General features: G+C 58.6%; 1 protein-coding gene across 3 annotated transcripts; it reads right to left on the reverse strand.

Annotated features, from left to right (window-relative positions):
• Nucleotide 1: 1 nt before the first annotated feature.
• On the reverse strand, nt 2-21,348 carry KATNB1 (katanin regulatory subunit B1). 3 transcript variants are annotated; one of them, XM_027620273.2, is made up of 20 exons: nt 21,237-21,348; nt 19,811-20,116; nt 15,397-15,527; nt 12,385-12,502; nt 6,814-6,914; nt 6,425-6,466; nt 5,726-5,809; nt 5,362-5,477; nt 4,894-4,965; nt 4,564-4,714; nt 4,243-4,412; nt 4,014-4,144; nt 3,576-3,626; nt 2,555-2,622; nt 2,292-2,411; nt 2,051-2,200; nt 1,690-1,766; nt 1,535-1,609; nt 1,169-1,285; nt 2-904 (listed from the first exon to the last, which is right to left on the reverse strand). In XM_027620273.2, the coding sequence occupies exons 2-20, from the start codon at nt 19,848-19,850 to the stop codon at nt 772-774; spliced, it is 1,947 nt and encodes a 648-aa protein (XP_027476074.1). In that variant the 5' UTR covers nt 19,851-20,116; nt 21,237-21,348; the 3' UTR covers nt 2-771. The 3 variants fall into 3 exon arrangements, with proteins under 3 accessions (XP_027476074.1, XP_027476075.1, XP_027476073.1); XM_027620274.2 differs by having other exon boundaries at nt 2,292-2,360; nt 4,243-4,433; XM_027620272.2 differs by having other exon boundaries at nt 5-904; nt 4,243-4,433.
• Between the last annotated feature and the right edge of the window lie 226 nt (nt 21,349-21,574).

The following is a 21,574-nucleotide window of genomic DNA, read 5'->3' on the forward strand; positions in this document are numbered from 1 at the left end:
GCTGCCACAGGAACAGAAGGGATCCGCACTGGGCGATCCTGCAGGGAGGGAAAGCTGGTCAGAGCCCTCACTGGAAGAGAGGGCCGCTGCCCCTGTCCCTGGAGGCCTCCAGGAGGGCAGCAGGGAGGGTGGTGGGCTCTGGCGGCCAAGCCTGCGAGGCTGGGGTCCTGGCACCACGAAGTATACAGCTGTCGGCTGGCCCTGGAGGCGTCCACCGGACAGCTGGGAGTGTGGCTGAGACAGAGGGGATGGGCTGGTGGGGCCCGCCCCTCACCTGTCTCCCTTAGCCGTGAAAGGGGGGGTTGCCGCCACCGCCTCCCCCAGCAGTGCCCTGAGCTTGCCTCTTCCTGCAGGCTTGGCACTCCGCTGCCCCCTGCTGGCCACACTGCCTCAGGCCTGGAGGGGTAGCCGTTGGTCTCTGAGGGGCCCCAGGCAGGCTGGCCTGGGCCATAGAGAGGCGCGCGGCCACAGAATGCCCCTCCAGGCAAAGAAACCAGGGAATAGTTACAAATTTAATAAAATTCGCCTTATAAATTATAGCAGCAGCCCTAGGGTGCTCTTTGCTGCCCCAAGAAGCGGGAGTTGGCCAAGCTGGGCAGCCGCTGCCAGGGAGAAGTTGTTTGAGAGCTCAGGGCTGTGCAGGTGGCCAGTGGGCCAGAGCCGCCGCCTCCAGGATGGCCACCGGGCTGCAGAGGGGGCCGGGCAGAGGCTCACGGGCCCAGGAGAGCACAGGGAACAGGAACGGGGGCTGAGGCCAGACCCGAGCGCTCCTCAGTCCAAACTGGCCATGAGCAGGTGCAGCTCTCGAAAGGCACTGCCGTGGCGGCCGCTCAAACCCGACTTGCTCTTCACGAGGCCACTGATGCTCTTAAGCTGCTTGTAGCAGAACCGGCACTTGTGGAGCCTGTGGGCACAGAGGTCTGGCACAGGTGCTAGGGCCTTCCCCGCCACACCTCCCCCAGGCCGAGGCCCCGGATGCAGGACCCACCCAGGCCACACGCCAAGGCGCAGGGCAGAGCCAGGCCACGGAAGAGCCCCGGCTTCAGCCACCCCCAGCCTATGTCCCAAGCTACTGTCCGAGGCACAACTTCCTCATCAGCAAGCAGGCTGGGCCCCCACACCTGTGTACCCCCACACCCCAACACTGGCACACTGCTTGGACCCTCACCTCTCCTCCCGGCTGATGTCCACACCCACAGAGGGGGGGGCTGCCAGGATGTCAGTGATCAGGGGCAGAAACCGCTGCAGGATCAGTTTCAGGGAGGTGCAGCCGGTCTGCACATAGCTTCAGGGGCAGACAGATGGAGCCACAGATAGAAGGATAGAGAGCAAGGTACACAAAGACAGAGGTGGTAGGCAGAGGGCCGGGACCAGCACAGGCTCGTTTCCACTGTGGCCTCTCCGACTTGGCGGTGGCCGCGGTGCCGCACATTCACGTGGGCGCCAGCCCTGGGGGTCCTTCCCATTGTCCCTGAGGAGCGTCCTGCCCCTTTCCGTCCCTGCCGTGAGGCCAGTATGGCTTCCCCACACATACCTCTCATACTTGCTCTGCAGAAGCTTCTCGATCTGTGGCAAGACGGTGGTGCACAGGTCCAGCTTCCACAGGGAGCTGGGGAGAGGGCCAGGGCCAGGGGCCTTTAGCAGCCGGCTCCGCCCACCGGGCCGGCGCCGCCCACCGCGACTACTCACGCTTTCTGGTTGACAATGTTCAGGAGGTCCACTACCACCGACAGGTCATTGATGGCCACAGCCGAGTCCACCGACGTCTGTGCAAACAGAGCGCCTGTCAGAGGGGACGGCCCGGCCCCTGCCCGCGCGGCATGATGACGGGCTTTGTTGTGGGGTGTTAACAAGACCGCAGCCACAAGGACGAGTGTGAGGCCAGGCCCATAAAGAGGCGCTCAGTAAATGGCAGCTTGAGATGATGACAATGGCAGAAACGGACGCGAAGTCAGCCACTGCGTGGTGGCAGGGGCCACCCAGCCCCACGGCCCGCCCTGGCGCAGCTTTCTTCTGGGGACAGCCCAGAGCCTGGGGGGGAAGCGCTTGCCTTGATGTCGCCTGTGGTCCACACGGCCCGCACAGTGTCCAGGTTCTTGTGGCGGCTGGTGAGTACCACGCACATGGTGTCATGGCCTTTGCGGATCTGTGACATGGCGTCCTCGTCGACCAGCTCCGCCTGCTGGGGGAGCTTCACGGCCTGTGCGTGATGAGGGCCCAGGTGCTGCCGGTAAAGTTCCGCCTTTGCCCCCTGGGCCCCCACCCTGCCCTCAGGCTGGACCCCCACTCACGGGCAGGAAGTCAGAGGCCTTCAGCCCGATGGGCTCGTTCCGGGTGGCAGGGATGATGGTGGGCTCGGCCTTGGGCGCAGGAGTGGAAGTGACAGCCAGGGGCTGGGGCGGGACCTCGAGCTGGTGGGGTCCGGAGCTCAGTGGGGAGCCAGCCCGAGGCCACCCTCTCTGCCCACCCTGGCATGGAGGGCCCCAACCTGGGTTCAGGACTGCAGCCCCTCTCCCAGCCCCACACTGTGCCGCACCTCTCCACCTAGACCTACATTTGGCACCGGGAACTGCGGGTCCATGGCGGGGTTGGTCTTGGCCGCCTCCTTGGCTGAGACCATGTCTGGAGGCAAAAGGGAAAGATCTCTGGGTCAGGTCAGGCCAGAAGGGAATGGCAGGAAGAAGGCAGGGCTTGTGGTGGGCCTCTGGGGGGCACCTGTAACTGGGGGGGGGGAGGGGGAATGGAGCAGGAGCCAGTGGGGCAACTGAGGAAGGAGACATCAGCAGTGTGTATGTGGGGGGTGAGGGGGTCGGGGACTCCTGGGGAGGCCTCCTGGAAGCTGGACCTGTCCCCTCCCTTTCTACCCACTCAACCACCTGGCAGAAAGATGTCCAGCACCGCATGTGGATGGGACCCAGGGAGCTCCCAGGAGTGGCCATCCCATCACCTCCCTGGGAATGGAGTGTGTGTGGCGGGGGGGTGGGGGGGGGTGGGGGGATGGGAGGGGTGGCAGGGAGTGGATGGTGAGTAGGAAGCACAGGAAACCCCACCTGGAGGGAGAATAAGATGGCTCCTTGAAGAGAAAGCCAGGGGGAAAGGAGAGCCAATCTACAGGACAAGGGTGCCCCACCCTGGCTTCTCCAATCGTAAGGTAGCAAAACCCAAGCCCCCAGCCAGGCCCTGGCCTCCTGCTCCTGGGCCCCAGGCCCTGCCCTCCTCCCGCCCCCTTCCCACCTGCAGCTCTCCCCAGCTCCTGCGTCTACTGCGGGCCCTCCACGGCCCTCACTCACCCTGCCCGGCCCTTGCCTCTGCAGCACTGTCCCCTCTGCAGATGCAGCTGGGTGGCTGTCTGCCATCTCTCTGCTCACTAGGGTGCGGGCTCCTGAGGGGAGCACCTACTGCCTTGCTCAGGCTCCAGCGCTAGGGCCTAGTGTGGGGCCCGGCGCACAGTGAGGTGCTTCTGGGTGAGCAGAGGGAAAAGATCTAGTGGGAGAGAGGCTGGAGATGATGCCAGGGCAGGGGAGGCCTGGGGAGCTGGTGACCTTGGGAGGCCAGGCTCTTGCTCCCCGACTCACCATCCTCGGGGGGTGCCGGGAAGGGCTCACTTTTTCGGGGTGGTGTCCGACCTGCAGAGGCAAAGGGGGCTGGGGACTCACATTGGCCCGGGCTGGCCTGGGACATGGGTGGGGAGGTGGAAGGTGGTTCCCAGGTACACACACAGCTGCAGGCCCATGACCCTGTTCCCAGTCCCAGAACCCTTAGGCCTGCCCCGCCCATCTACTTGCCCTCGTGGGGCCTTCCTTTGCTCGCTGGGCTGGGGCACTGAGTGGCTCCTGGGCTTCTGCTGAGGACCTGGGAGCAGAGCCTGGGGCCCAAGGTGTGAGCTGGGAATCCAGACCCGGAAGCAGAGCGACTAGCCGCTGTGCCCACAAAGCATCATCTGCCTCCACGCCCAGATGGGGCTATGCCGGGCTGGGTCAGGGTCGGGGTCGGGGGCAGGGGGCAGGCCTCACTGATGCTGTTCTTGGGCTGGAAGATCTCGTTGTACTCTTCGGCGTTCTGGATCTCGGCCCGGGACTCCCGCTCGTCCCGGTCATCCTCGCTGCTGGGGCTGCGGCGCTCGCTCTCCGAGTTCTGCTTCACCCTGTGGGGCGGCGCCAAGCCGACGGGAGGCCGGCCCGGTGAGCCGGGGCCGGGCCCCCCAAAGCCTTCCCGGTGCCGGCCCGCCTCCTAGCACCCCACCTCTGAGGCTTGCTGCAGGCTGTGCTGGGACGCTCATAGATGCGCCGAAGAGGGGCACTGGGGTGGGCCGGCTGCTGGGCCGGGGGCCGGCTGTCCCGCACGGGGTCCTGGGCCACCGTGCCTGTCCTGGTGACCCGCGTCAGGTCCACCACGTAAGAGGAGACGTTGCTCTGTGAGAAGGCCACACCTATCTGCAGGAAGCAGCAGAGCTGGGGTATGGGCGGGCAGGACCCCAGCAGGCCTGGGGGGGGGGCGGCGGCGTGGGGGCCTGAGGGGGAGGTGGCGGGCGGCCAGGGGAAGGGCAGGCGGCGGCTCTCTCACCAGCTGGTCGTTGCAGACAGCCAGGTCGGCCACCTTGCCCCAGCTGACTAGGACCACGTCAAAGCAGCGCTCAGGCTCCCAGCCGTAGACGCGCAGCGAGTCCTGGCAGCCGCTGAATAGGCAGCAACCGTCGGGGTTGAAGAGGACGCTCCTGGGCCAGGCAAGAGCGGGCCGTGGGTCCCGAGAAATCCAGGGAAGCTGTGGGGAGCCCCGGACAGAGGGAGCAGGGGCCGGGATGGGGAAGGCCCACCCACACAGCCCATACCCACATCCAACTGCCTGGGGGGCGGGGGGGGAGGACCCAGACCCACCACCCAGCTGCCTGCGTACCTGACAGGCCCTGGCTCTCCTTCGATGCAGCTCACCACCTGGAACTTCTCCAGATCCCAGAACCGGATGGTCCTGCAAAGGCAGTCAGGCTGTGCTGGGAAGCCAGGGTCCCTGTGGTAGCCTCCATGCCGGCCCGTGGCCCGGGAAGCCCACTTCTCTGCAAACGCCTCTCCCCCAGGCTTGGGACAACTAAGAGCAATGCTTAGGGCCAGGGGCTGACCCTGCGCGGCAGGCGGAGGGACTTGGCCGGTGGGAGGTGAACATGGGCTTTGGATCTGGACACGCCATGACAGGCCAAAACACTGGGGCTGGGGAAACCCCGGTTCAGGCAGAGATGGGACCATGGCCCCATCCTGGCTTGGCTGGATATCAGGTCAGTCTACATAGCATCGTGGGGCAGAGAACACCTCGGGACAGAGATGCGAGAGATGGCAGTCACGGGTGACAGGCCTTGCTCCTCCTCCTCACCTGTCCGAGCTGCCAGAAGCCAGGAGGTACTCATTGGGGTGAAACTCCACCACGTTGACAGGCCCCGTGTGGCCAGGGAACTCGGACATCATCTTGCCAGCAGTCAGATCCCAGAGCTGGGGCAGGGCGGGCGGAAGGTCAGGACCAGGCTCGGGATCTCAGCTGCCCACTCCTCCCTCAACTCCTGCCGCTCCCCCTGCCCCCCACCACTGCCCCCGGCCTGCCCTTGATCTACAAGCCGCCTTCCACTGTGGACAGGCCTGGGATACATGAACCTGATCAGGAGGGAGGTGAGGACCTGGCCTGAGTGTGCTCAGCAGACCCCAGTCCCCAGTTCCCGGGCCCAGGTCAGGCCAGGAGCTACCTTCACTGTGTGGTCATCCGCAGCCGATGCCAGCCACTTCCCATCAGGGCTGAAACGGAGGCACCGCACAGCCTGGCTGTGTCCCTGGGCAGAGGACAGAGCACTGAGCTCACCCGAGGGGCCTTGGCCCGATGGGCTGCCCTCCTCCCCACCCTGCTCCGCCCTGCCCTTGACCAGCAGGTGAGGCAGAACCAGACGGCTGTGTGCTGGAGAGGTCATAGACGGACACCACCCCATGCAGTCACCAGTCCCAGTGCTGCAGGATGCTCCAGGAAATCCCGATTTCCTGCTCAGATAGTCTGGGAAACGACGTATCTTATGCCTCTTTTTGGAGAGTTAGGGGTCTTCCCTAATGTCAAGGATCTAAAAACCACCAGAATTACATATTCAACTCAGCGCTTCCAAAGACACAGGAACAGGAACCCTCTTCACCTAACGACACCAGTTATCTGCCTATGGAACCAGAGCGTGGAGCACAGTTTGGTAAACACGGTGCTGGGAGGATTCATGGAAAGCGGGGGACCCACAGCACTCATGCTCTGCTCGAGATTCCCGCTTCTCACTTGGACTCTCGTTTCTCACATTCTCCCCCATGTTGGACGGTGATCCCTGCCAGCCCCGGCCAGGGTCTGGGCACTACCCCAGCGTCCACGCCTGCATGCTGCTCACGGAATGATCGCCAAAGGCCTCCTTCCTTACCTTGTATCGGAAGACGCAGCCTTTCCTCCTGATGTCCCATAGCTGCGGGGAGAAGAGCAGGGGGGCAGAGTCAGGACAGGTCACGACCAAGGTGGGCTTGGGCTGCAGAGGCCTCGCCAAGCCCCGTCTGGGAGCCTGGGTCAGAGGGTGGTATGCGGCCACGAGCAGAGAGGGGTTCCAGGCACCCCAGGTCATTACACCCCAAAATGACAGGAATCTGGAAACTGCTCGTGAAAGCTGGGCATTCTGAGCAGAAACGTCTGGCGAACTTTTCCACAGAGGGAAGAGGCCCTCCCACGGCGCCAAAAGGCCCGCTCCTCAGGTTGGACGCACAGCCTAGGGCTCACGGCCGGCCCAGTGGGGGACACGGGGCACAGACAGGGTCTCACCTTGATGTTCGTGTCCTGGGAGCCCGAGGCTACGAACTCGCCGTATGGGTGGAAGTCCAGGCTGCAGATGTTGGCTTTGTGGCCCATAAGCGTGCGAAGAACTGCCGAGGAAGAGAGCAGAGACAGGGGCGTGAGGGGCAAGCCAGGCACCTGGCAGAGCGGGGGCTGTGGTGGTCCCCGGGGGTGTGCTTCCATGGTAACTGAGCAGAGAACCAAAACAGCAGCGATTTTAGAAACACGGAAACAACTCAACCGGAGTCCTGCCACCCCAACACCTGGCCTTCCTATTTTTGTCCCGAGAGATGACAGCCATTTCTGTCATGACCCGAGCCCCCTGTAGCTTGTGCCCCCGGGCTCGTCCCAGTGGGCTCTCACAAGGGTGCTGCCCTGGACAGCAGAGCTGGAAAACTACTGCACTCAGTTCATGGCCAGACAGACAGCTTATGTTCTGCTGGCCATCCCGCCGCAGCTGAGACAGAAGAGGGAGGCAGGAGAGGTCCATGCTGGGAGAGAACCTGCTTGGTTGAAAAGAGAAATCCAGGAAGGCTTTTTGGAGGAGGCTGTATTCGAACAGGATGTCAGTCAGTGGAGGGTGAGGGAGGATACCAGGCAGAGTAAAATGGTGGGCAAAGGCCCCAAGGAGGGCAGCGTGGAGGGCATGCCTGGAGTGGCTGTGGTGCGCACACCCGCCCCCTGTCCAAGGGATCTTGAGGATAGCTGTGAGGACGAGATGAGGTGCTGTGAGAACCGAGAGAACACACAGAGGACGTGACTAGGGCAAGTCAGCTCCTGCTGCCCTGGGAAACCTCAGCTCCCATCCCTCCAGGTTTTGCTTGCAGCTCCGTGGCCAAGCCCAGCCCGGCCCACAAGCAAACCTTGTGTTTCCATCTCAGAGTGTTCCCTGGTAACACTGAAGTTCGCCTCTTCTCTCTGGCCTCAAGTGTCTCGCTTTTTAGAAGAATTATAATTCTGCTGTCTGAAACTGATCATCCCATAAGTATAGGGACCAAGGGTGTGGGAATCCAGCCGTCCTTAGGTTTGAGCCAAGGTGAAACAGTTGCCTTGTGAGGCGATGAGCTGTCCACTGGAGGAGGTGTTCAAGCGAACTCCAAATGTAATGCTTTAGGGACAAGAGAGTTGAGCTCCAACCATTGAGTGATTTAAACAAACTCTACTGTACGAATGTCTCCATCCCTCACGCAGGTCCAGGGCTCTGGAGCCAGACAGAAATGGTAGCAGTTCTGCTCTGCTCCTCGCTTGTTATGTGACCCCGGGCAGTCCCTGACCCTCTCTGAGCCTCACAGTGGGTCACGACCAGAGTTAAGCAAGAAAGTGGGACATAAGGTGATTAGCATGGGCGTGCACACAGTTAAGTGCTCAATGAATACCAGTTAGTTATTCTTGCTGTCATTCCTTTCTGCATGAGAGCTGCTTCCTCTGTCTCCCAAAGCGAACCTTCTCCTCTCCTCCGGCCTCAGAGCACCTGTCCTGGTTCTCGGTCTTCTGGCACCAGTGATGACCACTACTCAGTGCCACGGCCATTTGGGCGCCTCCCTCGTCCCCAGGACGGCTGCTGAGCACGTCTGAGGTGCGGAGGCCAGCCTGAATGACGTCAGCACATTAGCTCCCCACCCCCCCAAACAGCACCAGGAAGCGGGCAAGGGCCTAAGGCTCAGAGGGTGAAGCAGCCTGCCTCAGGCCGGTCAGCAGGGCCCAGAGCCGGAATTTAAAGCAGGCATCGGAGTCCTGACAAGCAGGCTTTACCATGTGACCCTTTACTGAAGTCAAGGGAGCTCATCCGTCTCGGGCTCCTAAGACAGAGCCAGGCACACCTAAAGGCAGGAAAAAGTGAGCTTCTCTGGTGGTTCTCTGCCTCCAGGACAAAGTGCACCCCTCTGCCCACAGCTCACCACATCCACCCATCCTACTTGGGGCCACTCCACAGCAGGCACCCGTCCTCTGCCGAGCTGGGACTGAGCCGCCTTTACATTCTTCCCAGAGTGTGACGAGGTGCCTGCCACGTCTGTCCAGTAGCTAATTCAACCACACCAAAACCTCAGCTGCTCCGCCCGACATTCTGGAGCAGTCATACGCCACCAGGGGCTCACACACAGCTTTGCTGGCCAAGTCCGGGGCCCAGAGGGGGCACACACATGCTGGTCCCTGCTCCAGTCCGTGCCCACCTCCCAGGCCACTGCCTTGCATCCCACAGGAAGGCTTCCAAAATCCTGCCCTGCCCCGAGAGGATGCGGCAGGTTCCACCCCTGTGTGGGCCAGATCCATGAAACGCAGGCTACCTTCCTGTGGGATGGCTGGGCTGACCCACCCCTGCCCTCTGGCTGCACCGTGGAAAGCAGGCAGGACCACATTCTTCCAGTGTGACTTCTGCCCTTGCTCTTCTGTCCTGGGAGGGCCCTTGGAAGCTCAGTCGCAGGATCCAGGAGTTGCAGGCTGGAGGGGCATCCTGGAGCTGTCCACCCCGCGTGGGAACTTCCAAACCCTCCCAGTTGATAGCTCACAGTGGGTCACGACCTCCGCCCAAACCCTCCAGCAACGGGCTGCCGTCAATACAACCCACGTGATGCTCAGCCAGCCCTTTTAGAAGCCCCTAAGCACCTGGGTGCCCAGCTGCCCCTCATTTTCACTCAAGCTGTGGTGGGTGGGAGTGGAGGTCGGCCTGTGGTCTTAGCTCTTCCCGCCAAGGCTGCTGAGGGCAAGTCTCCGTTCCGTCACCGAACCCCTCGAGTGGCAGAGCGAACGGCACTGGGGTGGGAATCCTGACGCCAGGATTTGCGTCCCAGCTTCCACCATCCCAGCCACGGGATCCTTATCAAGGTCGGGGGCCCTTCTTGGGCCCCAGTTTGCCCATGTGTCAAATAAGGGGGCCCTGCCAACCCGGCTCTGCATCAGAATCATCTGGAAGCTTACTAAAAGCCAGATTTGGGGCCTCCGCCATTACTGAATCAGGTTCCCTGGGCGTGGGGTGTGTCCCAAGTGTTTGAAACGAACTCCTTGTAGAGTGGCCAACCCTGAGACCCCAGGGCCCAGGAATCCCACAGGTGTCTGGTTTTCATTCTCTGCCCGCCTCAAGGAACTCCTCACGTTTCCCTTATGTGTGAAGTAGTCATGGCTGAGAAAGCGTGGCGCCCTCGGCTTCTCTCTTTTGTCCCTTGCTCCTCAGGGAGTGGTGAATGGCTGGTGCCATCCACGGGGACTCAGATCCAAGCAGAGGCATCCCAGGAAGCACACTGCCTTCTGGCGGGGCCTTTCTGCTCCCTCACGTGTGCCCAGGGAGCGGGAGGGCGTGCTGAGACGCTAAGCACGTGGCCCCGGTTTGTCACCTCACCGCCTATCTCACATGTGCACCCGTCACCGGGGGGAGGGGGCGGGCAAGCCTCACCCGAGAGGCTCAGGGGCGATATCTCTCTTGAGGACCATCTGTGCAGCAAGAGCGCTGTCCCTGAGCAGAGAGAATCCGGCCACTAGCCATGTGTGGCTGACGCCTGCCGTCCTGCAACAGCAGTAGAGCACATACCCCAGGAGAGGCCTGAGGAGACTCGGAGTCTCAGCCTGGCAAGGGGGCTCCCGTTTGGACAAAGCAGCCTCCGCAAAACCCCCACCACTGCTTCCCCTCCCGTCCTGCGGGCAGCGGAGGGCCTCCCGCCTGGTGCGCTGGAAGGTCCAGGCTAGACGCCGGCACGAAGCAGCCAGCAAACTGGTTTTACGGGCTGCTCTGCATAGTGTTCTGAAAAAAATGTTGAATTAGCTGTCAACATTTAGAAATGGGGGGGAGGCGGGCGGATTTCCATTTAAATGTCCAGATTCCCAGCTTCTCTTGAAAAATCCATACGCCTGTCCACACTGGGCCCACCCTGCCATGTGGCCGCACCCGTGGAGGCTGAGAGCCCCCCGTTTTGGGGAAGGCGAGACTCCCCACATGGCCCAGAACCAAAGGCACGAGTTGACACACAGAAAGAACCTGGTCAGGATCTAGCATAGGACCAAGGGTCATCACTGCAAAACCCCAGAATGCTGGGACAAACAGCCTACGAGCTTGCAGACAGATGGAAGCAGCAAGTCCCACGCGAGGGAGGAGGAGACAGCACGGACCTCCCAACGGCCACCAAACAGGAGCCTCACATGCAACGCAGCTGCACCTTCTCATTCTGAGGGAAAACAATTGCCAATCTAGACCGCTACAGACTCTAAGAAAAAGTAAATAAAAAAGGATGAGGGTAGAATAAAGTCATTTTCAGCCACCAATGGTCTCTAAAACTGTGCCGGGCACACACCCTTTCTCAGCAAGCTATGAAAGAATGTGCTCCAGCAAAAAAAGAGGCAGAAAACCGAGAAAGATGATAACGCGGACTCTGGCCCAGCAGAGAGACGAGAGAGTTCCCCGAAGACAAGACGGCCCCAAGATGGTGGCTGGGCTGCAGGCCTGGGTGCTCCCCCCGCCACTGGGACCCAGGGGACAGAGGCTCTAGAAGAGCCGCCTCAATTATGGGATGGCTTTGAGGGTAGCTCAAGGAGGAGCCTTACTATTCTGGCAGAGAATCTGGGGACGAATTAGTAACAGATGTAAAACACAGACAGATGGAAAAAGAACAGCTATTAACTCTAGAAGAAACACAATCAGCTGTGAGGAACAGCTCTATGGGCCTGGTCCTATAAATACTGACGGTTTACACGGTGCAATTGGGAGAACGGAGGGGGCAACGCTGGGGGTGACAAGGGTGGGCCAGCAGCTCTAAGAAAGCTAACTTCTTTTTTGTTTAAAATTTTATTTTTTTTAAGTAATCTCTACACCCGGTGTGGGGCTCAAACTCACAACACCAAGACCAGGAGTCATATGCTCCACCGACTGAGCCAGCCAGGCGCCCCCAGGAGAACTAATTTCTTGTCTCACATGGGGGGAAGGCAGCAAGAGATAGGAATTGCCATAATACCATGTTGCTTAGGAAAGGGAGGTAGCAAGACAGAAGGCTGAGGTGCCTGGAGAATGGGAAGGAATGGGGTGAAGGCTTCTCATTTCCATCGTGATTATTTGTAGAATGGCTGGCATTTGACTTTTTTTAAACTATGTACAACTTCTATAAAAATGAAAACAAACAAAGCTCAAGGAGACAGAGGATCTGGCCACCCGAGGCCCCGTTCGTGCAGGCAATAGTTAGCCGAGGCTAAGAGGTGGCTGCCCCAAGTCAGGGCATAACCCCCCCAGTTCTCCCCAAAGGCTCCCTCACTTGTTTACGTGTCCTGCATGGCCCCTGGTGGCACGTGTTATTCTTCCAGGTTCTGAATCTACACAAACACCCACCCATCCATCCATAGTAGTTCATCTGGACCTTTCCTGGTGCCTCCTGGGTTATCAGCACTCAGAGACAGCAAGAGTATGTTGCTGCTGCTAGGCTCAAGGGGGTGGGCAGTCACCACACTGTCTGGTCAGAGTCTCCAGGAGGGAAGCACCCCATGTAGTCAGGACAGGCTTCCCAGAGGAAGCATCTCAATAGCAGAGCCTGAGACAACACGGCCACAGGCGTGCATGTGGGGAAGGCAAGTGCAGATGCCTACTTTTGGCAGCTTCTAGGTCCCAGACGCGGATGGAGCCTGACTGGGAGCCGGCCACGATGAGCTCCTCTGGGGTATTGAGGCGGACACTCTCCACTGGGGACGTGTGACCCGTCAGGCTCTGTGGAGAGAGGGTAGCAGTTTCAGTGCCTTGCGTGGAAAAACCCCCAGCTGCTGCCCCATATTCTGGCTCCCTGGGAAGGGCATCAGCAAGAAGTGGCTCAAGCAGGGAGGCTGTGCTCCATGGAGCCACATCTAGGCTTTTCTGCGGACAGGCTGGGCAGCTGCTTCTCTTGGTCTCAGCCTCCAGGGTTAAAAGTGGGCCAGACCCCTGTCCTGCCCCAACCCCTTCCCACGGCCTACTGTGCCCCTGATGTGGGCATCATTTGCCAAAGTGGCCCTGGGCCCCTTGGAGGGGGGTAGCAGCTGACCCTCCAGCCCTGAGTCCAAAGCACTGCTCACCTAGGCTCTGCTTCCGTCTCCACTCTGCCTGGCCAAGCCCCTCGGTGGGAGAACCCCTGACAGAACCGAGGCCTGGCTCACAATGGCACACATCTCACCCCTCTGGAGTGCCTGGGTCCCCGGGGGCTGTCCCTGGTAGAGGTCCCTGGCATGTTCCCAGGCAGGGAATTGTGGAACCCGGAGAGATCCTATAGTGACTTTACTGGAAAAAAGTAACTGTCACCCAACTCAGGGCAGGCCAGAGCCGGAGCAGGGCTGAGCCAGCTCCTGGCCCAGCCCCTGAGAGGGGTGGGAGAAAAGGCCGGGATCTGAAGTCCATGGCATCTGTCACTCCCCGCCCAGCACTGGTCACCCCAAAGCACAGCAGAGACGCCATCATCGTTTGCCAAGACAACGTTCTGGGGGGGGCGGCGGTAGGGGAAACCGCTCCCCAGCAGAACTGCCCAAAGGCCAGTCACAAGCAGCGGCGTGACTCCCGGCCATCACCGGCGGGAGTATAAATGGGTATAAACTCCATGGGGGGCAACTGGGCAAAATCGGTCCACATTTAGAAATCCACATCCACCGCACGCCAGCAACTCCACCCCAGGGAGCCTACCCCGCACACGCTCAAGCACAAGGCAAGCCAAACAGACCCAAGGTCATTCACCACAGGGAATCTTTCTCACAAAAGACCAGAGGCTATATAAATGCCCACCAGAGGAAACTGGTCTGCTAAGCTGCAGTCACCCTCACAACAGAATACTATTTGGCTATAAAAATGAACGAGGCGACCGTCTGAAGATGATAAATACTGATCTCCATGACACTTTTAGGTGAAAAAAGGTGGAGAACGGTGTATATAGGATACTGTTTGTATAAACAAGAAAAAAGGTAGGGGGACGGGGAAGGAAACAGATCTACGTATTTGCTCACAGATGTAGAAAATAGTTCTGGAAGGACACAGGGTAATCAGGGGCGTGGCTGTCCCCAGAGAGGGATGTGGGGGTCAGTGGAGGAAAGAAGACCTCTCACTTCTTACCCCGTGTCCCTTGGACACTGAGCTATATGAGCTCACGTGTGCTCAGAACACACAGAGACCATTAGACGTGGACCACATAGAGGGGACTAGTAGATGTCTAAATCTGGGGGTGAGCAGGAAGTCGCTGGGTCTGCGGCACTCAGAGGCCTGCAGGCTGACCCCCGAGTAAGAAGTGGGACGAGAGCATGGGGACACTTCGGGCCCGTTTTGGCCAGTGTTTGTTGGCTCGTTTTCCATCTGTATGTTACTTTGGCATTTTGCCGGGGTGGGACACATTGGAAGCCTGAAAACAAAGCAGCGAAACAAAACAAAGCAATTTCAATTCTGTTCTTCACCTGGGCCCCAGTTCAGCTGGGATCTCAGTCCTTGGCTGCATCTCACAGAATTACTGAGGTGATTAAGTTGCTACTAAAAAAAAAAATCACTTCCCATCCCTTTTTTATCTTTATCTTTCGTGGCCAAGAATCAAAAGAATGTTAATACCCTGTGCTGGCAAGGTCACGAAGGGGGAGAGGGCAGGTGCCTATGCTGCTGGAGAGAATGAAAATTGATTTCTGGAGGGCAATTTGGCAATATGTTTTGAAAGCTTTTTAAAAAAGAAGTGCACACCCTCAGATAATGCAACCATCACAAATCTGCTCAAAGATTGAGGGAGATGAGGACGTTCACCTCTGGCTGAGTAGAGCCAAAACGCTGGAAACCACTTTTATGCTGGGAACAGGGCGTGGCAAAGCTAATTCCGGCTCATCCCTACAATGGACCACGAAGCCATTAAAAACCATGTTGTAGAAGGGTATTTGTTGACACTGGAAAATGCTCGCAAACAATAGAGATTGTTCTCTTCAAAACCCAGACTACAGGAGAGTTAAGACAGTGTTCCAAAAATATATTGTTCTACATCCACGTGGTGCACGTGGGTAGGTGTTTGCACGTGTCTGTGTACACGCGTGTGCACGCACATGGATCTATACCAGCACCTGGACGGACACAGACCAAAATACCAACTGTAGTGGTCTTTGGATGATGGAAATAGATAGAATTCATTTTTGCATTTTTTCCTCCTTTATATTTTCCTGTTTTGGAAGACAGTTTTTTGACAAGGAATTCGTTGTGTGACCAGGGGAAAGTGCTATTAAAGAACCAGCTCTCTAACCAGCTTCAGCCAGGCGCCCTCAAATCCTTTTTTTGTGGAACCAGAGAGGAGATGGTTCAAAGTAACCTCCAAGTGCTGCTGATAGGTGGGCGGATGGGCCAGTGGGTGAGCCTCCATCTCGGGCCCATGGGCTTATTTTAGCTTTCTCACACAGGCTCCCTGGAACTCTGTCCACCACCAGGGGACTTCCAAATATATGAGGGCTGGCCACGGTCCCAGCCATCCTGCGGGCACTGATGCTGTGTTGTGTCCCCCTAGCCTCCTGCTCGGTGCCCTGGGCCCGACAGAGCCTGCAGAGCCATGTGCGCCTCACCCCAACCCCGCCTGCAGCCCCCTCCCTGGACCTCTGCCCTGTTCCCCACGGGCCGGCGAGGCTCACCATGATGCAGTTGGGTTTGTTGATGGACCACAGGTTGACACGGCAGTCGTCCCCACCGGTAGCCAGCAGCCGCCCGGAGGCCTTGCCCAGGACCAGCGAGGACACATTGCTGGCATGGGCGACAATCTCCTCTACACAAGGAAGGACAGGAGGAGAAGGCAGTCAGAGGGCTAGTCGCAGCCTTGGGGAGGAAGGCTGGGCGCTGCCCAGCGTGGCCCCTGGTCCTGGCACCCGAAGCCCAGGTGGAAGGCTCTGCCCGCTTCAGCTCCCCTTTGGTGCCAGACACGCTGGCACGACCCAGAAGCCCGGCTGTGAGGGCAGGCCTTGCACCCGAGGCAGGAACGACTACTTCCCAACTTCGGGTATTCCTGTCCTACCCTCAGGCCACAAGGTTTGCTCTTTTCTCTGCACGTCAACGGCAATATTATTATGCTTACTCTGCTCAATTTAAAACACTGACTTGCCTTCTGTATTTAGCTCTGTCTACATAGACAAGCAATAAAATCCATAAATTACAAGACTGATACGTTCATTATGCTTTTTCTAGAATACAAAACGAAAAACAATTATTATAATGAAAAATATTGACTCATGTAACCACCTAAGCATCTCTCTGCTGCTGCTTGCTATCCACGTAAACCCACTTTGGGGAACACACTTTGAGAACCATTCGGGTCCACTCTCGACACGCTGTCTCCAAGTGAGCTCACCCAGGGCTTCAGCCCACAGCTTCAGAATCATGGACGAGGTTCTGAGCTCTGCTGGAGCTGGTCTGAGCTCTGCTACTGCAGGCTGTGTGGCCTTGGACCAGTCACTCACCCTCTCTGTGGTCACTCCCCCTCATCTGGTAAACGGGGATAATAACAGTGCCTGCCTCACTGAGTTGCTGCGGACCCACCGAGAACATGCTGTAGGCTGTGCTCGGTGTTGTTAGTAAGGCTAAGGCACAGACGGTGGGTGATGGGGACCCCGGCAGGCCTAGGAGGGTGGACTGCATGAGGGTGGGAGGCAGGAGGCGGCCGACTGAGAGGCCTGGAGAGGAGGGGCGGGAGTGAGGGCTGACCAGACAGAGTGGGTGGTATGGCCACGGTGGGCAGCCGTGAGGGCCCCTGACCCGGGCTGCTGGGGAAGCAGCGGGGAGCAGCCAACATGGACCACGGAGGGTCTCGTCAGGGCTCCAAAGAGAAGACATGAGCAAGGAACCAAGAGGCAGCCCAGGCCTCCAGGCCAGGCCCTAAGTGAGTTCCTCCTGGGAACAGGGAGGACAAAAAGGTCTCCCCGTCCCAGCAAAGGGAAACTCCCAACATGCCGACACCCTGAGGCAACTGGGAGCCTGGCTTGACTCGGAGGGAAAGGGCTTGCTGTTGTTCCACAGAAGGCCTCTCCTGCGCTCCAGCTCTGGCTTCCACCCTGCGTGGGGGTCTCTGTGGCACGGGCTTCAGACTGGGAAACAGGGCCCAGAAAGGCTGTCTGTCAGGCAGCGTGGCTCAGAGGGGTTGTCAAAACTGCCCAGGGGGCCAGACCCCAGGCTTGACCTCACAGATGACACCCCACCTCAGGGCCCGGCCTGGCCAAAGCCAGGGATGGGCAGCGCCCAGCCCCAGCAGAGGTGAGAGTCTCCTGCAGGCCCAAACGTCAGTGGGGGCCTCGGGGACCCCATCACTGGACCCAAGGGCGCTGAGCCCCTCCCTAGTCCTCATCCCAACTATGGAGCCTTCTGTCCTCTGGACACTGTAGGGACAGATGCCTGGGGTGCTCTGGGGCTTTGGCCATAGACTCTCATCAGTTCAAGAGCTTCTGTTGGGCCCCAGATTTGGCTGGCCAAATCAGAGGGCAAACCACCTTCTCTCTGAGCACTCTGTTCCCAAGCCTTGGGCCCTCTCTCCTTCTCTGAAAACACTTCCTGCATGCACTGCCCCCCAGTTGTGACCTACCTATAAGGTCTGGGTGTCTACCCTGGCTCTCACCCTTCCCAGGGAAAGTGCCGGCTGGGCCCCACCTCACCAGGCCTCCTTGGGCACACTGCTACTCCTCTCTGGGCCTCAGGACTACTGCCCCTGGAGACAGCCCTTAATTCATAATATACGTTGTTTTCTGGGTGTCTGCTCTAGGCCCAGCACTGGGGAGCCAGTGGGGAAAGACAGCGAGAAGGTTCCTGTGTTCATGCTACAGCCTGATCAGATGGGTCCTGGGACAGGTCATCCAGCTGAGGACCCACAGACATTGGGGTGAGAAGGATCTGTAGGCTAGGCCCTTCTAGAGGGGCTCAGATCACTCCCCTCTAAGTAGCCTGCCTAGGGTCTCCAGCCTGCCTGAAGCCCCTAGAGGGGCCAGGGACCGCGGGAAGAGGGAGGTAGGCCATGGGCACCAGGCAGAGGAGGCCTCGGCAGGGGCCCCAGCCCCAGTCCCCCCCTCTAGCCTGAATGACAGCATCCACCAGTGGCCCAGGCCTGGGTACTGAATTCGAGTGCAAACAAACACAATTCCTCACAGCATCTCTTGGCCAGGCCAGGCTGATGGCTGCAGGCCTGTACCAGCTTCCCAAGCTCACCTGGTACAACCTGGGCCCCACATCCCAGCCAGAGCTGGGGACACTGCATTCGGTCAGGGGTGCTGAGGATTTGCATCCTTAATGGAAGGTGCAGAGAACCAGGCTTCAATGACTCAAGTTGGCCTAGCACCTTCTGATCCTTGCTGGACTCTATAGGCACAAGGAGCCAGGGGTCATTTGGCTTTGGGCTCTTCAGATAGCTTATACTCATGGAGACTGCTATGCACATGAACTTGTCAGCAGGGTCCAACATGCCTGATCATATTACCTCTTGTTTGAACACCCTGATGGCTTGCCTTTGCCTTGAAGATAGAGCCAAGGCCTCAGAAAGGCTGGGGTCCTGTGGACATATGCCCCTGAAGACCCCAACAGCCTCATGTGGCACATTCTTTCCACTGATGTGTGGCAGCCTATAGACCCTTTAAGCCCTTCCAACATGCTGAGCTTCCTGCCCCAGGGCCTTTGTATATGCTGTTTAGGCAGCCTACAGCACTCCCCTACCCCACCGGCCAGCAGCTAGTTAATTGATTCAAAGCACATGTCCCAGCTTGGAATCAGACAAGGAGAATTGGAGGGGTGTGGCTACCTGATTTCTGCCTCTTGCTCTCCCAGGCTCTGCGCCCCATTGCACAGGGACCTCATCTATTTTGCAACCTGCTCCTCCCCACCCCCAAACTATCTCCCCAGTGCTTGGTTCTATGCTCAGGAAAGACCAGCTATTGAGGGACTACATAACACCAATCAATACAAAGCCACCCTGTTCTCCTTGGGAGCCCATAACAGGGTTCTCTCAGAACCCTAGGGCTAAGAAACAATTTGAAACTACCCAAACCTCTCATTTTACCTGTGAGCACACTGACGTCCAGCAAAGGGCTTTGTCCAGGTTCTCACAGTTAAAGAGTGGAGGAGCCTTGCCCAGCTTCTGAAAACCACTCAGGGACAGCTCATAGCAGAAGGTGACCAGTTTGGGCACACCGAATTTACGCCAAGCAGTTATTATAGGTGGGGTAAGGCACTTCCCAAAATATGATCCGGGGGACCTTGGAATCCTGAAGATCCTTTCTGGGGGTCCAAGAAAACTAAACTACTTTCATAATAAAATACCAAGGTGGTATTTGACTTTTACACTCTGGTTTGCTCACAAGCATACAGGGGGGTTTTCGGGAAGATACAAGGCATGTGATGACACCATCTCTAATGATATGTTTGACTGTACACTCTTGTGTCTTAAAATGCCTGCGTATTGACTTCTAACATGGAAATACTGACAACTCCCATGAACAAAAACTCGTTGGGGTCCTTAATAATTTTTCAAAGTATAAAGAGGTCCTAAGATCAGAAAGTTTAGAGCTGCTAGTGGAGAATAATGTGAGGGTGGGTGGTGCTGGTGCTCAGTGACATTCCAGAGCACTGCCAACATCTCTCAGCCTACCCTCTCACCACCCCCACCCCCAGCCCAAGATTCCCCCATCTCACGGGGGGAAGCTGACTTGTGAGAGGTCTGCAAATGCCAGGACACCTCTCAGCATCTCTCCCCCAGTCCTGCCCATCAGCCTAATTGCACTAAGTGCTTCTCTACGTTCACCACCCCGCGTGGGTCTCCCAGCAGCTCCACAATGCAGGTGTGATTAGCTCATTGTACAGATAGGAAATTGAGCCTCAGAGAGGTTAAGTCACCTGCCCAGTGTCACCCCTCTAAGAAGTGCCAAAGTCATGATTTGCATCCTGGTCTATCTCACTCCAAGGCTGGGAGTCTCCCTCTGTGCCAAGAATAGGAGATAAAGCCGGGGGTTCAGGCCAGCCAGCAACAAGCAGCTAATAGGATAAATCGAGTGAGAAAGGGAAAAAAAAAAAATCACTCACGTAACTTCCAGGCCGTCTTGGTGACCACAGGGGTTGCCATCCTTCAGTTGGCTGGCACCTGAAGCTCCACCCACTAATTAGACGGTGCTTCGCTTGTGGGGTGGGGGTGGATCCCCCCCCAGACCCGCCAATCAAGTTGGCAGGGAGTTCCCACACATCCAGGCAGAGGGAATGCCTCCTGTCTCAGCCCCGGACCGCCTCGTGGTTTTAGATCATTCACAGCAGCCACAGCAATGGCCTGTGTGCGCCCGTGTGGATTCCGAATTCTGGAAGGTCAGGCTCCAGCCATGTCAGTTCAGCACTGGGCTGGAACACAAACAGAGGCGATGGCTTGTCAGAAAACACTTGGTGAGAGTTCGGGGAACTCTGGGCTTGCAGAACTAGAGCGCAGCTCCCCGGATCACCAAAGCTACTGGAGAGAGGAGAGCCACCCATCAGAGCCAGGAGCTGCACTGCAAGTCGTGTTTGAGAATCTGGAGGGGGGCACCTCAGGCAGGGTGGTTTGGACCACAGGGGAAGGAAGGTCCTCCCAGAGGCCAGGATGATGGGATGGGAGGAGGCTGTTTCGGGAGGCTGGCTGCCCGAAGTGCAGCAGCCGCCGCAGTGGGGCGGGGAAGACCACATGTCTGCCGTTCAGAGATTTCTGGGAGTCACTGTTTCGTCTGACACTGCGGGAAGGGGGTGGAGTCAGAAGCAAAGCTTTGGGGCCCAGGAGAGGCACTCCAGAGGCAGGCATTTAAGTCTTCTCTGGGAAGAATGTCAAAGAGGGCCCTGAGGGTCCAATCCCTCCGTTGGCGGCAAGGGAACTACTCGTGGTCCCCGCAATTCCCAAAGACAGTCCTGGGAACCCTGAGTCAGTATGCGTCCCCAACTCTAAAAGGTCACCTCATGAAGCCTCTACCCCCTTCTTCCAAGCCTCTTTCCCATGAACGCTCTCTTCGCCCCTTCTCTCCTGGGGTCCCCAGTTCTGCCTCTCTAGTCCTCTGTTCATTCCCCTTCTCCTTGCCGCCTGTGTCCCCCATTCGTGCACATCCTGTCTCCTGGGCTCCTTAACTTGACTCCTGCCTCGCCAGGCCCGCTTTATTCCCTTTCCTCTTCTGCTATCAGTACCCCCCATTCATTCACTCTCCTGCTTCCAGTATCCGCATTCATCACTCAGCCTGACCCCCGGCTCCTCTTCCGGCTTCCCTGGTTTTCCCCTCCGGCCCCCACGCCCGTGCCGCCCGTCTCGCCCGTCCCGAGGCTGGGGCTGGTCCCTCGGCCTCGCCTGATCCTCCCACTCCTCTCAGCTCGCGGGGCACGGGATCCAACTCCCCCCCCACTCCCCCGGAGCCCTCTCCGCCACAGCCCGGCTCGGCCCCGCCTGGCTCGGCCCAGTATTAGGCCCATAGTCCCCCTCGCCTCCTCGCCCCCTCGCCCACTCCACCTGCAGCTGAGGCTCCGGAGGCCGAGGCTCTCCTCCTGGCGCGACCCCCACTTGCCTCCATCCCCTGCCCTGATTGGCCGCTGCTTGACAACCGACCCTCACAACAAAACCTCCGGCTCAGAGCCCCGCCCCCTCACCTCCCGCACCAATCAGCCGCCGCGAGCGCTCCACCTCCAGCCAGGTTTGACCAATCGAAGCAGGCGCTTCTGCCGCTCTTCCTAGGTACTCGCCCCCTTTTCCTGAATTGGACTAATCATGAGGAAGGAGACTTCAAGAGCCGCCCCTCGGCTTCTAATGAACCAATGAGGGCTGCCATTTCTTTGGTCCCGCCTCCGTCT

This window comes from Zalophus californianus, chromosome 17, assembly GCF_009762305.2.
Source record: "Zalophus californianus isolate mZalCal1 chromosome 17, mZalCal1.pri.v2, whole genome shotgun sequence".
Lineage (NCBI taxonomy): Eukaryota > Metazoa > Chordata > Mammalia > Carnivora > Otariidae > Zalophus > Zalophus californianus.

Excerpts from the sequence above, each read along its gene's own strand:
- KATNB1 (XM_027620272.2), bottom strand. The coding sequence starts at position 19,850 with ATGGCAACCCCTGTGGTCACCAAGACGGCCTGGAAGTTAC. Across the intron at positions 5,478-5,725 it reads CGGATGACCACACAGTGAAG|CTCTGGGATCTGACTGCTGG; the intron begins GTAGCTCCTGGC and ends GCCCTGCCCCAG. Across the intron at positions 4,715-4,893 it reads GGAGAGCCAGGGCCTGTCAG|GAGCGTCCTCTTCAACCCCG; the intron begins GTACGCAGGCAG and ends TGCCTGGCCCAG.